The sequence below is a fragment of the Poecilia reticulata genome, chromosome 22 (genome assembly GCF_904066995.2).
Source record: "Poecilia reticulata chromosome 22, P_reticulata-male-v2, whole genome shotgun sequence".
Classification (NCBI taxonomy): Eukaryota; Metazoa; Chordata; class Actinopteri; order Cyprinodontiformes; family Poeciliidae; genus Poecilia; species Poecilia reticulata.
The window spans coordinates 14,572,403-14,587,222 of NC_088851.1; the positions used below are offsets into that span (position 1 = coordinate 14,572,403).

Genomic DNA, 14,820 nt, shown 5'->3' on the forward strand with positions numbered 1-14,820 from the left:
GAAAGTTACGGATTATATGCATGTTCAGATAGAACGTGGTTTTGAAGTGGTTCAATATGCATGTTTTGTAATAACATACAGTGTGTTAGGTAAGAACGTAGAGTAGTTTACCGCTGCACAGATTAACTTCTTTAGCTGTCAGTTTAATAGACGAACATTTTGTTTGTATCGACACGGTAAACATGAGTTGTGTTAGATTGCACAGAAGGTTGTTTCGACACCCCAGTAAGTCCGTGTGTGAACAGAGATTCCATGGCTGGCTAAGAAACCAGAGCAGACTCATCCGGACCTCCAGCAAAGCCATGACCATCATGCCTGCTTGGGTTATTGATCAATATGGAAATAATGATGTACTGCGTTTCACAAATAACGCCAGCTTGCCCGTCATCAACTACCCCAATGAGGTGATTGTAAAGGTGTTTGCAGCTGGACTGAACCCGCTTGACGTCAGCATGAGAGGTCAGTTTAAAATCGAGACCGATGGAAATGAATACTTGGAGGACTTCCTTAACTAGTGTTCTGTTTTAGAGAGAAGGACACATTCAGAACTGTGTGTCATATGTTTTCTGTGGTTGTATTTGTCTTTTCAGTTAAGCAAAGGGCTGCCACCTTTCAGAAATTAAAATAAGGGACCAGTCCCTGTATGTGTGTGTGTGTGGGGGGGTCAAACAATGACTGGGGCAGCCTACTATATAAAGTACTTGCGGACCACTTCCTTATTGTTATACATCCACATTTGCAGAATACGGAACAAATCTTGTCCCGTATCGGTTCGCTATCGGGACGCTACATTTAACAGCCAATTACGGGACGGGTGGCAACCCTAGTTAAAATACCCCTGAATTCAGACACAAAAATGAACATAAGTTATTCCACAAATAGAATACAGCAACAAGTAAATTTCTTCTGCAAGGCACGTAGGCCGCCATAAACAACAAAGCATTTTTTAAAAACTGTACATCAGAGTAATTCTTCTTTTGCATGACTGCCGTCACAATAAAAAAAAAAAATTAAAACACGTCTCTTAAAAAAGTAATAATCAAAAAACAAGGTAAAAAAAACCCCCGAATGTAAACATTTTAACCACTCAATCTGATTATTCTCTCAGTTTAGCCCACAGGCATGACACTTTTCAAAAACAAAAGTTGTCATTAGAAGCTGTGGTTAAACTTGAGGGGTTGATCGTTGAAATCCACCCTTGAACTGAAAAATATACACAGCTTATATCTGAGCGCATGGCTTTATTTTTGCAGTGGTAATAGAAAAAAAAATGTGGTTTTGAACTACTGTCCTCCTGTTCCAGATTGTTTTGGTATTGTCTTCATGTCTCCACTGTAGTGATTAAGAGTTTTTTTCCTCTGAAGTGATAAAACAACGTTGTCCGATTTAGGTGGCTATGGCTCTGCTACAATGGCTATGAAAAGAGATCCTCTGAATATCAAACAGACAGGCAGCGAGTTTCCTCTCATTCTGGGAAGAGATGTTTCTGGTGTCATTATGGAATGTGGCCTGGATGTGAAGTACTTCAGAGAGAGAGATGAGGTAAGAAAAACAAGCCGTTGTGTTTTGGACAGAAACAAAACTTTTTATGAGAGTTCTGAATGTGTAGTTAGAATGAGCAGCTTTATCTCATGTATGTGAAGGTTATTGTTCGGCATGGAAAATAGCAGAAATGTAACCATTGTCCCGATATCTTGACTGTTTTTTTTTTTTTTTTGGCTTGTACATCTGAAAAGGGGGTGATACTCTTTTCTTCTTTTTTTTTTCTTGAATGGTCACCAATAGCTTGGCTCTCCATGAGAATTCCTTTACTACAAAAACACAAAATCTTACCAAGTATTTTTGGTCTGGTTTCTAGTGCAAATATCTCGGTACACTTGAAATAAGACAAAACTACCTTGGAAGAAGTAGGAGTTTGTTTTTAACTCTGACTTCATCAGTAATTCCTCAATATTATTAAAAAATTACTAGTTCCACTGACAGATTATTTCACTTATAAACTGGGGAAAAATGTCTTGTTTTACAGGAAAATTGTGTTTCTGATTATGTAGTTAGTTTTTGGTAGATGTGATGTTAGTGAGAACACAGATAGAGATACAGTTGAGTGACAAAGAAGTAACACTTAATCGTATCACAACACCATCATGCTTTGCAGGAATGAGCCTCCTACTGGAAGTACATCACCATGAATTGAAACCATTCTTCTGCTCCATTGATTATCTCAAAGGAAGCTTTTGCACAACATGCAGTAATAAAAGTCAATAATGCATTATATTTTTTGGAGCAAGCAGAATCTCATAAAACACTTGCATTAAAAAAAAAGAATAAACAATCTCATGCAAATCAAATCTTAGTTGACTTGGACTCAAAGAAGAATGGAAAACTTCAGGTGAAGTCTAGACTAATTAGTCACTAGTTTAGTGACTAATTTGACAGGTTACAAGAAAAAGTAACTTACTGAAAGCCAATTATAAAGATGTTTTCAGTGAGCAGAGACTTATGTGCAGTGCTGCATTTCCTTGTCATTTTCTCTTTCAGGTATGGGCGGCAATCCCACCGTGGAAACAGGGCAGTTTAGCGGAGTTTGTGGTTCTTAATGCGAATGAGGTATGAATCTAATTCCTGAAGTATTCTTGACATAAATGTATTTCCTTAGTGTTAAGATATTCTGCCATATTGTCTAATTTTGTGAGTAATCAGTTCCCTGCTTTTTTTTTTCATGGAGGCATAAATGAGCCATCATTCAAGCATGTTAACTTATCAGAAATATGGGTGGAGCACAGCTGTCTCTTTTTAAAGACAGTTTAACCTGGGAAGCTGCACTGAAATTAGTGTTCTCATGTCTTCTGTTCAGATATCCCGTAAACCAAAGTCAATAAGTCACACACAGGCAGCAGCCATCCCCTATGTGGCGTCCACTGCCTGGTCTGCACTGGTGAACACAGGTGGACTCAGTAAAGACAACTGTGCCAATAAACGGTGAGGAAACATGGACACACACAAAAGCCTGGCTGTCGCATGTTAGGCAAGCAGAATGGTGGGTCAGGCTGCCTTATGGTGTCAGGGTAAATTTGATCTGTAGCAGAGTTAAAGTGGACTCAGACCTCTCTTGTGTGGCTGATTTCATTAACTTAGACAGATGCATCTGGTTCAGTCAACGGAAAGTCATCTGTGATGATTGTAAAGAGTCATTAATTTTTGTCATCTTTGTCTAAGTATTGTGGGGACCAGAGAAAACGACAACAGTTACTAAAATAGTGATGAAACACTAAATTCACTCGGTAGGGGGGTATTATGCATTTTTCTTTAGCTTTATTTTATGTTGTACTCTTATTCAATCATTAAAAACATACCTGGAGTATTGCTTTGATTCTTTCATGCATTTTTCCTTGAATTTCTTGTGGCAGCCTGTTACGACCCGGCTCGGCCAGGGGAAAAGGGAAGTAACATTAAAGAAACCAAGGTGGTACGGTTTAACAATTTAGGTTTATTGTTTGGGTTTTGACAACAAAAATAAATAAGGAAAAAACTAACAATAATCAAAATGTAGGGACTTGCAACAAAATGTACTAAATAAACAAAATCTACAAAACAATCAAGAGTTGTAAACCAAAGATCTTAACCAAACAAAAATGGACTTCAAGTCCAGGATAAACAAAAACAAACTACAAATCTCTAACAAAGGGACAAGGTGAGTTACACAAGCTATCAAAAGCTAGCAGAGCTAACAAAGCACGTGTCCACCAGTCAAACAAAGTGGCAAGCTGTCTGAACAAAGAATCAGCCACACCTTCTCCCAGGAAGTCCTTGGTTTTTAAAGGGGAGGCCTCTTCAGGGATTGGTGGAGCTGGCAATTGATGAGCCAATCGCTGTAGGCCTCAGGGAGTGGCACAGGAAGGCAGGGCTGCATCCACTTCCAAGTGGAGTCAACTTGATTAGAAGCTGCAGATGTACAAAAAAGGAAAAGGAAACATACACAAGGCCACTGGCCGTAACACAGCCATTCAGGGATATATGCAGCATTTTTGAATAGATTAGGTTGTGGTATGAAATGGCGCTATGTTCCTATGTTAAGCTCTGTTACTTAAAGCTAAAACCAGATTTCAAGGTTGAAAATACACAATGTCTCCCCTTAAAGCCTTCTCTATTCAAAGTCAGCCCTTTGTCTTATTTAAAACTGTTATTGCTAATAATGAAGCTTCAGAAAGGCTACAAATCCTGTCAGATATTGGTTAGTCAACATTTTCATGTGTGTTTTTTGTCCACTCTTTCTCCTTTTTGCAGGATTTTGATCCTTGGAGGATCTGGAGGAGTTGGAACATTTGCAATCCAGGTGTGTATTTAAATGTTGATGACGGCTAAGTGTTTATTTATTAATTTTAATTTGATTCTTATGTCAAAATATGAACATTTTTGTGTGGATGATAATCTAATGTGCAGATCGGCATCTGAATTTAAACTCCTAGTGTTTAGGATTTTTTTTTTTTTTTTTTTCATCAGGAAATTATCAATATTTTGAAACAGGCATAATCATTTTCTTCTTATTTGTTTTGTTTGTAGACTGGTTTTGAATGTGCGTTTTGAAAAGTTTTTATTTCATAGTTGGTGGATGGATAATGGATGAATAGATGACGTAGGTAGACTGGTTAAGTGGATACAGTTGTGGAGGAAGCTCCACTGCCCCCTATGATGTGTCCTTGGATCTCACGATGCTTTCTAATCCGGATGAAGGCAAATGAATCTGAATGCAGTGTAAAAGCGCTTTGAGTGATGGGAATGACTGGAAAGACCCTCTAAATTCGATCCCATTTGAGGCTTGAACTTCTGTCCAGGTGCTGAAGGCGTGGGGAGCTCACGTGACAGTTACCTGCTCCCACAATGCCGAGCGGTTCGTAAAAGGACTCGGGGCCGATCATGTGGTCGACTACACAGCTGGACCTGTTGAAGAGCCGCTAAGAGCGCTTGAGAAGTCAGTCACTTTTAACCTGCCTTCGATTTTCTGATTATCCGAACCCATTCAGTCATTGTCTCTGCTTTCGTTTCTTGCACTCTTAGATTTGACCTGGTCCTCGATAACATAGGGGGCGACACTGAGCGATGGGCCCTGGGCCTGCTTAAACCGTGGACTGGAGCCAAATACGTCACTCTTGTTACACCTTTTCTTCTGAACACAGACCGGCTGGGTGTAGCTGACGGCATGCTGCAGACAGCTGCCACAATCGCCACCAAAGCTATCAAGGTATTTCTGACACACTACTACTGTACTTCTTCCTATGAAGAAAATAAATACATAAAAATATAAAAAATGTTACAGTTATATATCTACGGTAGATTAGTGACCTGCTACTACTTGATGCTACTCATGTTTGGCAGAAAAACAGCCATGACTGAGAAAGAGAAGTCGGTTAGGATTATTCTGAATATGTAGGCCTGTCACAGTAACAAATATTGCTTGATGATAAATTGTCCCAGTAATTATTGTGATAAGTGACTGTTGCTTAGAGACCATTTTCATTTTCAATTATGATAGAAGCATAATTAGTCCAGTTCACCCTCTTGACAGACAAAACAAAAAAAAAAAACTATAATTTTGGGATTAACACTGGGACTGTAAGATATTTTAAATAACCAAAATAAAACACAACAAACCAAAAACAGTAAAAATAGAACTAAAATTAAAATTGCACACAACTGAAACTATAACCGAGACAGATCATGATGTTTGTAAACAAAATTGCCCTGCAAAAAATCTTAATCATCAAATCGGGTTTATTTTTAATTTATTGTGCAATTAATTGCGGTTTACAGATGGTGTATAAATTTTTTTTTTTAACTGTAGGAAGTATTTTGTTAATTTCCTTTCACATTGAAGAGGAAGCATCTTTCATTTTATCTGTCCAGTTTTGGACAAATCTATATGTCCAAATGTCTATTAACATAAGGACTTTGCATTGACTACTATTCATTTTTTATTCTTTTTCGTAGCCTAACCCTTACCCAGAACCAAGTGCATGCCTCACCTAACCTAACCTTGAACTTTGTCCATTTGTTAGTCCTAAACCTAAACCATTTCCCAAAACAGCACTACATTTTGTGCTCCCGACAAAAAGCAGTCGGTCGTTGTGGGGAGCACACACACACACACCCACACACACATACATACAGTGACTTCCTGTCAGTTTGCTCTCTGCGGTGAACATCAAACCATGCAGTTTGCATGTCTGTGCTCCACCGTTGCTTCTTCTCCCTCGCTGCACCACTCAATCCACCGCTTGAAGCTCGTCAGGTACGAGTCTCGCGTGTGTAGGTGTAAAGTAGAACTGAAACATACTAAAGTGTCATTCTGCTAAAAGTGACTTCTTTATCTGCTATCTGAAGAGCAGTAAATATTTCTTTTTTTCTTTGTGAAAGTAGATGTTTTAGGGAAAATTTGTCATAGGAGGAAAAAAAATACACTCTTTAATTTCAGAGTTATCACAACATATGTAAAAAAATATATATTCTATATGGCCTTTACTAGTTTCTGAATGTATTATAATCTAACTTCCTTTGCACAAAGAAGCACAAAACCAAATGCCTTGCTTTTATTTCTTTTTAAACTAAGTTACACAGGGCAGATTTCTGAGGCTCAGTTATCCATGGGGAACAATAACTAAGATGTCCTTTAATCAAGTGAAGTTTTGCGTTTTATCTTTGTCACTGAACAATTGTAATGGCATTGTATACTGGGTTGTCAGCAAACCTTTCAACGGAGATCTGTGTTTATTTTTTTATTACAAAACATTTCCAGACCGACAAAGTTCTGTGTAATGACTTTAAAATGATTTACAGTAAATTCTTCTTTATAAGGTAACAAGGAAGGACGACCAGAGCTGAAAGTAAGACAAGCTAGTACCAGGAAGTTGTGCAGTATTTGAAAAGTGCTTTCTTTTTCTGCCTGGGAGTTCTCAACAGGAAACTACACATCAGACTAAAACCTTTATAAATGCAGGTACAAGACTGATGAACTGTTGCTACTCTTTTGTTTTTTTTTTTTAGATTTATGACTTGAACTGTTGAAAATGAGTGGAGTAGAAACTCCCAAGAAGTATCTGCACGACTTCCGCTGAAATGGAGCTTCGTTTTTGGATTGCTTCCTCATTAACCTTTGTGTCGTGATAAACGGCGTGTGTTGCAAGGTGCCTGGGACGGCCCCACAGAAACATTTGGTTCTTCTCATGTTGAATCTAGAGTGATTTGGCTGCATTTACGTAAAGAGTTCTGCCATGACATATTGGTGTTTTTAGAAAGTTTTGCTTTTCCAATGCAAAGTATCAAGTGTGTCATTTGAAACTCACTTAGATGTGTTGGAAGTTTCATAAACAGCTTTTTGTCATTTGTCCTGGTGACACTGTGGTTCACCAGGTGGTTCACGACAAATGGGGCTGCACAAATGGTGCAGCCCCATTTGTCGTGAGCACCAGATATTTGAGTACTGTGTATTGTGTACTTTCTCGTATGCAATACATATATGGATTTGTCCTACATTGGCGCCTTGCAAAACTACTAATTTTAAGTCTGTCCACACCATTGTTTTTTTTTTTAACCTTCACTTTTTTTGTCTGTCAGATGAAATCATGTATAGTATTGAAATTGAAGGAAGATGTGGCTTTTTCAAAATTTCTTACTTGTTTACATTTTGCAACTGTAAATATAGGGAAACATAAGCCATGATCAAAATGTACATATTCTAAGCTTTAGCAGGAACTGAGCCCATCAAACCTTTCATGCATGCAATTGTAAAGGTATTTTTAAAAAATATATTAAGATGCTTTATTAAAAAGGTAACTCTTGACTATCTAATGATTCATTATAAGGATTTCAACAAAAACACTCAATTCTGTTTTTCTGCAGCATTTAGTCAAAGGAGTTCACTACCGCTGGGGTTTCTTTTCACCGAGCGGTCCAGCTCTGGATGAGATAGGAGAAATGGTGGACGCAGGACAGGTATGAGGCCGCGCTTTGTTCATGTTATAAACGGAATAACACATGATGAGCATGTGTGTTTTCCGCTCTTCTGTTAGATCCGGGCCGTGGTGGAGGAGACGTTCGGCTTCTCCCAGGTCCCTCAGGCCTTCGAGAAGGTAGAGAAGGGCCACGCCCGAGGAAAGACTGTGGTGGAAATCAGCAAAGGGGGATCTTGATGTTTAAAATGGACTCTCAACAGGAATGTGTATGTGTGTATGTGTTTGAACAATCATGACACTAACTACTTGAAAATAAGTGAAATGCTGCAGCTTGCGCTACTTTTTTCATAGCAGAAGACACAAAACCTTAAGCAGGGCTACTGTGTTTGTTGCTACTGCAGTGTGACATTTGGACAAAGAGATAAGGAAATGGGTCTGGAAAATACACTTTTTTTAAAAAAAATTTGCCATTGTCACTTCAATAAAATGTCATACTCTAACTTTCTGCTTCATTAACAAATGTGAAATTATTTGGACTTTAAATAAAACAAAGGTTTTAGTAAAATGTGATAAAGAAAAAAATTAAACCATAGCTAGGTTGGTGTTTTTTAACACAATGTGACATTTTAAACATTTAGTTTTTTTATCACACCATTTCAAACACTTTAAAAATTAGTTTTGAAATTAGACAAGGTTGTAAAATAGATTCTCACCAATTTTTTTTTTTTAAATCTCCTAAAATTTAAAGTTTTCATGTGAAGTTAACAGCAGGTCCAAGAAAACAGTGAAAGATCATTTTTATTTTATTGTAACAGCCTGTAACGACAAACGTTTTCTCACATATTTACAACCACTAGGGGGCAATATTCTAATTGCATTTTTGTTTAAAATTGTAAATCAGTCTGTACAATCGAGGCAAATTATGTACAGTGTAATGAACAAGGCACAGTTTGTGTCAAAAAGTCCTAAACAGATATAAAAACTTTATACAAGATCATTTTGATCGATGCAAAGAAACCATTGATGCCTTCTGCAACATCCTGAAGTAAGATATATACATTCGTATCTGCAGGAAAATTAGAGATTTATGACCCATGCAATGAAAAGTACCACAGGTGATAAATTATGCAGCATCAGAACAAGGCAGAGTTTTTGCAACATGAAGAAAAAACGTGGAGTCTTTGGTACTAAATGCTTGACAAAAACTTAAAGGTGTCTTCTTATGTAAATCATACGTTCTAAACATCAAACACCAGCTCATAATTTTCCTTCTCGAAAAGAATGAACAGGTGAAAATATCCACAACAGATGTGCATAAAAGCAGCCGGCTAATTGTTTGGTCCTCATCAGATCACAGAATCTCTAAAATCCACCTCTGGATCCACTTCTTTTCATCCAAGTCGTTCAGGATGATCTGGTTCTTGTCGTACTGATGACCTCCTGCAGACAAACAGCGATATGTGTGAAACTACAACCACAATCTGAAATGCTGACGGGTTGACGCTGTAGTTAGTCACGGCTGCACTGCTTTTTTTAGACCAGGAGATGGCGCTGTTGGATTAAGACATAATCTAAATTGCTACAACAGCACATAAAGGTCTCTGGTGAGCTTGTTTTGTTTTAAGCACACACAGTACAACTATTTATTGAGAGATAAAGGGTATTCTATGAACTTTTCGATCAAACACTCTAGAGATGGAAATGTCTGACCTTTGACTTCCACAATGAGATTTGGGTTAAGGTGGAAGCGGACCAGTCCGTCCTGGGTGATGCTCCACTGCTGGTTGTCTTTGCCTCGCTCTGAAGAGATGCAGAGTCGTGTGCCTGACATTACCACGCTACCTGCCGTCTCCAGGAAGCATTCCTCCATCAGCTGGGGACAGAGAGGACGGATTTGGCATAAATGCAAAAATACAGAGCAGTGTTGCCTAAAAACAGCACAAAATTAGGCATAGTTAAATTTGTGGAATTACTAAAACACGCCTTTGTTTCTTTTCTTTTTTTTTCTTTTTTAACTGAATTTACTGTAATCTTCCACTAATATGAGTAGGCGAAAGGATTCATCAATATTTCAGTCGTTCTGGAGGACGATGATGAAGATGTGTACCTTGCAGGATATTTGTCCATCTCGGTAGAGCCAGACCTGGTCTTCTCCTCCCGTCTCCTCCACAGCTTGGATCCTCATCAGTTTGATGTCGTCCAGCGTTCCAGTCAGAGTCATCAGACATCCCGTCTCCCTGTTCCGCAGACGGAAGTACATCGGTTTCTGTTGGAAGAAAACATGACAATAACTGGGACGCATTTATCTGAACACAGTGATTACTCAACCTTATCCCCTCCCCCAACGACTTCCATCTCAAAAACATGACTTGTGGCTGTTCTGAACATTATCGAAGTCAGCAAAAGCCGGTTTCTGATTGGTGCATATCACTTCTTCCACACCTGCATCAGTGGACGGAGGGACCCTATTCGCTGCCAGTTGCTGAGCTTGCAGAAGTCGCCCACTTCACCCGGACGGATAAACAGCTGTCGGCCTGTGTAGTTGTTTCCTTCATACAGCACCCACCTGCAGACAACACCATTAGATGTGGGGGGTTAGTCTCTGTATTTATTTTAAGACTTTTCAAGACTCGGTTTTCTGAGTTATTTGTCCTTTATGTTAATCTTCAAACATTATAAAATATATCAATATAGCTCATGATAACTTTCTAGCAGATATTTCTTTAGTGGACTGGATTGAAATATAGAACCAGGAAAAAAAAACAAAAATTACAAGGAAGGAAGTACAAAAGACAGATGTAAGGAATAAAAAGAGACTATTGGAAGGGAGAAAAAAAAGGAAAAATGTACAAGAAAAAAGGGAATGATGGATCTTTAATTGCCATACTTATCTGGACCTGGCAAACAAACGTATAGGATCAATTAGTATTTACACCAACACCCAACCTAAAATCAGATTCTACGTACATTCCTCCCTCCACCAGCAGGGAGCGTATGCGTGAATCCATGCCAGTCTGCAGCAGGTTTACTGCTCCGCTCGTCAAAGCGACCCTGCGTCCTCTGCAGCCCGCTTTGCTGAACAAGACGATGGAGGGCAGGGAGAACTCCTGAAGATTAAAAAGTTTACTTCACAACTGACGCATGTTAAACATTTACTAGACATTTCACTTCAGCTTTAAAGACAATACACACATGTCCAGTTGTCTGCACTGATCGAATGAAGGAGTCTGACGACAGGAGGCCCATGGCCTCTGTGTTGGGGTACTCTCCTTGCTCCAGGACATACATGTTCCCTTTGAACTTAGCTTCCTCATACACCACCCAGCTGAAACATAATATTTGTTCTTTTAGTTTTGACATTGATTTTTAGTTTTGCCACATATAACATATTGAAGGAAATGCCACGGAAGAGATATCAACAAGAAATGTGAATTTAAGTTGATGGTTTTCTAGAAGCAAGCCAAAAAACGAGGGATATACTTAGAGATGGATGTGTGCAGATGGGCCTACTATTTAGAAAACTATTGTTACTGGAAAAACATTGTTCCTGAGTACAGTAGAGAGCATGTTACACTTTGGAATTATAAAAAAATATAAAAATGATGTTAGTCTCTTCTGTCTGGCATATTTACCTGCCAGCCTGGACTTTACATGACTTGGGTGTGAAATCAGCATCCAGAGCATCTGTACTGTCATCCAGAGCCAGCAGCCTTCCCTGAAACTCCGGCTCAGAGTACAACTGGATCTGTAAAACATTCAAACAGGTTTAGCAACTCAGGCAGAAAAAACACATCACTACTCGTCATGATGCCATTTTTAATAAAAATCTGTGAAAGACGAGATGATACCTTAAACCGTGTTGTTCCCATCAGCATGTCCTGCAGAACAAAATAAAGGGCTCTGTTAGAGGTTTTTGTTTAAAATAGTGAACAAGAAAAAGATGTTACACATGTTACGGATCCTCACATGGAAGATGGGCTGTATGGAGGAAATTTTGAAGTTCTGTGCTCCCCAGTCCTCTGGGTTTGAGTACATGCCTTTCTCCAGGACATAGAGCTCTCCGCTGAAGCCAGGTTGTTCAAACGCCACCCAGCTGCAGTTTTCCCCAAACAAGACACACTCAGTTACACCATAACTTATTCATAAGCAGATCTTTCTTTATTTTTTGCAATAAAGTAAAGCTTAGGGCTGAAGGTTGATGGCTGAAGGGGAATGACTACAAGATAAAAAGAGTGTTAAATTTCTTCATGATATGTGCAAATGGGGAACTTTAGAGTCAGAGGATTGATAACAATGTTATAACTGTACAGAGAGAACAAACACACAATGGATGACTAACTTCTTGTCTTTATAAATCTTACACATTCGATTAAAATGTTGATTTTGCAGAAAACAAACATCAATTTTAAGTAGTGATGCAGTTTGGGGGGATTGTGAGCTGCAGGGATAGGTTCTCCAAATGAATCTCTGCCTTTACTGCATCATAAAAAAATACCTCTTCATGACTAGGAGGTTGTAAAACTACAGGTGAGACAGATTTAAAGCAAACAGAAAAATGTCATATAAAATCAGCTAAAGTTTAACCACATTCTAAGTGTGAGATAGCACAGAAACAGCACACAGCTCTTAAAAGCCTAAGACTTGATTTTAGTCTTTTAAGTCCTGACAATAGAACTAATGATAATCTTTTCTTGAAAGGTGACTCATGTTGATGTAAATTGAAAGACTAGGAGCTAAATAAATGCTTCCTCTCTAAAGCAGGGAAGGGCTTTAGAGAGGAAGCCAGGGTTTGAAAAGAAGAGCTGAACAAAAGCAGACACGGGCGTGGCCTGCAAGATGCATGGAGTTAATGGGAACGGTTGTTTCGAAATGAAATCAACATTCTGGTTAACAATAAGCAACTTTGAATGATTTATAACATTATACGTAACCCATTGTACTATGTGAGAAAAGTTATGAGCTGGTTAAAATGCTTTGGGAACAGTTCCCTCAAGTTAAAAGTAAAAAAAAAGTCAGTTTTTGCACAAACTTCAATTGGGGTGATTTTACTTTGAGTAAGACAACGACTAGTTTGACATCGTCACCTTGTTATCTGAATATACGATGCAGTGCAAAATAGCTATTAATATGTCTGTGGTGAACACTTTGTTTTTAATTAGATTCTGCAAAAAAACACTATGCTTTTAATTGGTGACACCAATCTGGCCGATAGTTTGTTAAAATATTGCAAAGTTTAAAAAAACCCAACAATATAAAACATTCACTGGAAACCTAACACTGCTGAAGATAGAGAAATAGTGCTTTACCTTCTGCCAATCTATTTTGAAAATTGACGAGTTATTTACTTATTTACTGTAGATCAAATACATCAAATCACTACTGGATAGTAAGGATAAACCAAATATAAAACAATCAACTTGCCAATCAGCTAATCAATTAATTAAAAAAGACAAATAACCATAGAAGGGATGGCAGTCAGAGAAAAGTGCGTAAAGTTGTTCCAAGAAGCTGGATGCGGTGCTTTATGTTTAGATGGAGGCATACGAGAAATGGAAAAGATAACCAAAATGAACTAAAAGTTATGTTATCAATCTATAGTTATTGATTCATTAAGCTATGTCAAAATAGCTATTAAGAAATAAATTTTCACTTTTCTGATACTCAATCATTTTCATCATTTCACAGGTTTAGGTAATGTAACAGAAGTACCATCAAGTATTCAGAATTTCTTGAGTCACCAGTAGAAATATCTGCCTTCAAGGATCATTGAGTCTTTTTTAAAAATAATTTGTATGTCCTGTCATATTAGTTAAAACAAACCATTTAAAAAAATTGGTATTAGTATTTTTGAGCGACTAAGTGTGTATGTTTTGTGCGATATAAGTCTTAGTCTTGGCTGTAAGACGAGAAGCACGCCCAAATCTTTCGAAGTACCCAACGGATACTGTTTCCCCACTGCGTTGGTGAGCTGAATTTTACTGTGTTTAACAGAAACCGGTCAACTTACACTCCTGCTGTGACTGTGACTGACTGGGTTTTAGTGCTGCGGCCAACATCTTCCATGCTGATGACGGGACCCACCAAGTCCATCTGGCCCCCCCGCTCAGTAAAATTAGGATCACTGAACAGTTTCAGGTGTGGGGACTGGAAATCCTGGGGGACAGCATCACGTAACATGAAATAGCAACTGGGTTCAACTCAAAAGTAAAAATTCATCCGTGTCAAACTTGAAATTCTTGAAAAGATGCTTACTGCAAGTACAGGCCGCAGTGACTGTAGGCCGTCCTCAGATCCTCCCCACTCACTGCAGTGAGGATACTGCCCCTCCTCCAGGATGTACTGCTGACCTTCAAAGTCTGCTTCCTGATAGCCAACCCAGCTTCAAGACAAAACAAGAGTATCTTAGAGACACTATTTAAAAATTATTTGGTAACTTTAAGTATAAAATGATTGGCTGCTCTCTCCAATGCGGTACTTACAGACCCCCGAGGATCTTTATAGAGCCAACTGAACAAAGAGTTGTGTTCTTCCCATCTGTTTTTTGTTGCTCCAACAAGTTGTAGACATCACCATCCAGCTCCAAACACTGCCCATCAAAGTTTGGCTTTTCAAACACAAGAGCCTAGAGGAGAAAATTAGAATAGGGAGCTAAAGCTTTGTGAACATTACTAATACACTTATAAGTCATCCTAAGCACAATGTCAATTTATTGCAGACCTATGGTTAAGCTTATTGAAAAACCTGTTGCCTAATGAGACAAAAAAGTTCTTGTTTTCAATTTTTTTCTATAACTTCAAAGTTCTCAATTGATTTTACATGTTTGGAATCATAATTTTACAGGAAAATCCCTGTTTTTTATCATATGCTCTATTGT

The 14,820-nt window shown here is 38.4% G+C and overlaps 2 protein-coding genes across 2 annotated transcripts in view; one reads left to right on the forward strand and one right to left on the reverse strand.

The window, feature by feature from the left end:
* On the forward strand, nt 1-8,446 carry rtn4ip1 (reticulon 4 interacting protein 1). The gene is made up of 9 exons (XM_008399636.3): nt 1-459; nt 1,391-1,542; nt 2,539-2,607; nt 2,855-2,979; nt 4,285-4,333; nt 4,833-4,969; nt 5,056-5,239; nt 7,894-7,986; nt 8,064-8,446. The coding sequence occupies exons 1-9, from the start codon at nt 183-185 to the stop codon at nt 8,181-8,183; spliced, it is 1,206 nt and encodes a 401-aa protein (XP_008397858.2). The 5' UTR covers nt 1-182; the 3' UTR covers nt 8,184-8,446.
* Nucleotides 8,447-8,726: 280 nt separating this feature from the next.
* Nucleotides 8,727-14,820, reverse strand: part of crybg1a (crystallin beta-gamma domain containing 1a) — a 39,077-nt gene continuing 32,983 nt past the window's right edge. The window contains exons 12-23 of the mRNA XM_008399634.3: nt 14,426-14,568; nt 14,199-14,325; nt 13,954-14,099; nt 11,913-12,039; nt 11,795-11,824; nt 11,579-11,691; nt 11,139-11,271; nt 10,914-11,053; nt 10,389-10,512; nt 10,054-10,212; nt 9,657-9,819; nt 8,727-9,386 (exon numbers count right to left, since the gene is read on the reverse strand). Of these exons, the coding sequence (XP_008397856.2) occupies nt 9,298-9,386; nt 9,657-9,819; nt 10,054-10,212; nt 10,389-10,512; nt 10,914-11,053; nt 11,139-11,271; nt 11,579-11,691; nt 11,795-11,824; nt 11,913-12,039; nt 13,954-14,099; nt 14,199-14,325; nt 14,426-14,568 (1,494 nt within the window). The 3' untranslated portion in view covers nt 8,727-9,297. The remainder of the gene's footprint in view (nt 9,387-9,656; nt 9,820-10,053; nt 10,213-10,388; nt 10,513-10,913; nt 11,054-11,138; nt 11,272-11,578; nt 11,692-11,794; nt 11,825-11,912; nt 12,040-13,953; nt 14,100-14,198; nt 14,326-14,425; nt 14,569-14,820) is intronic.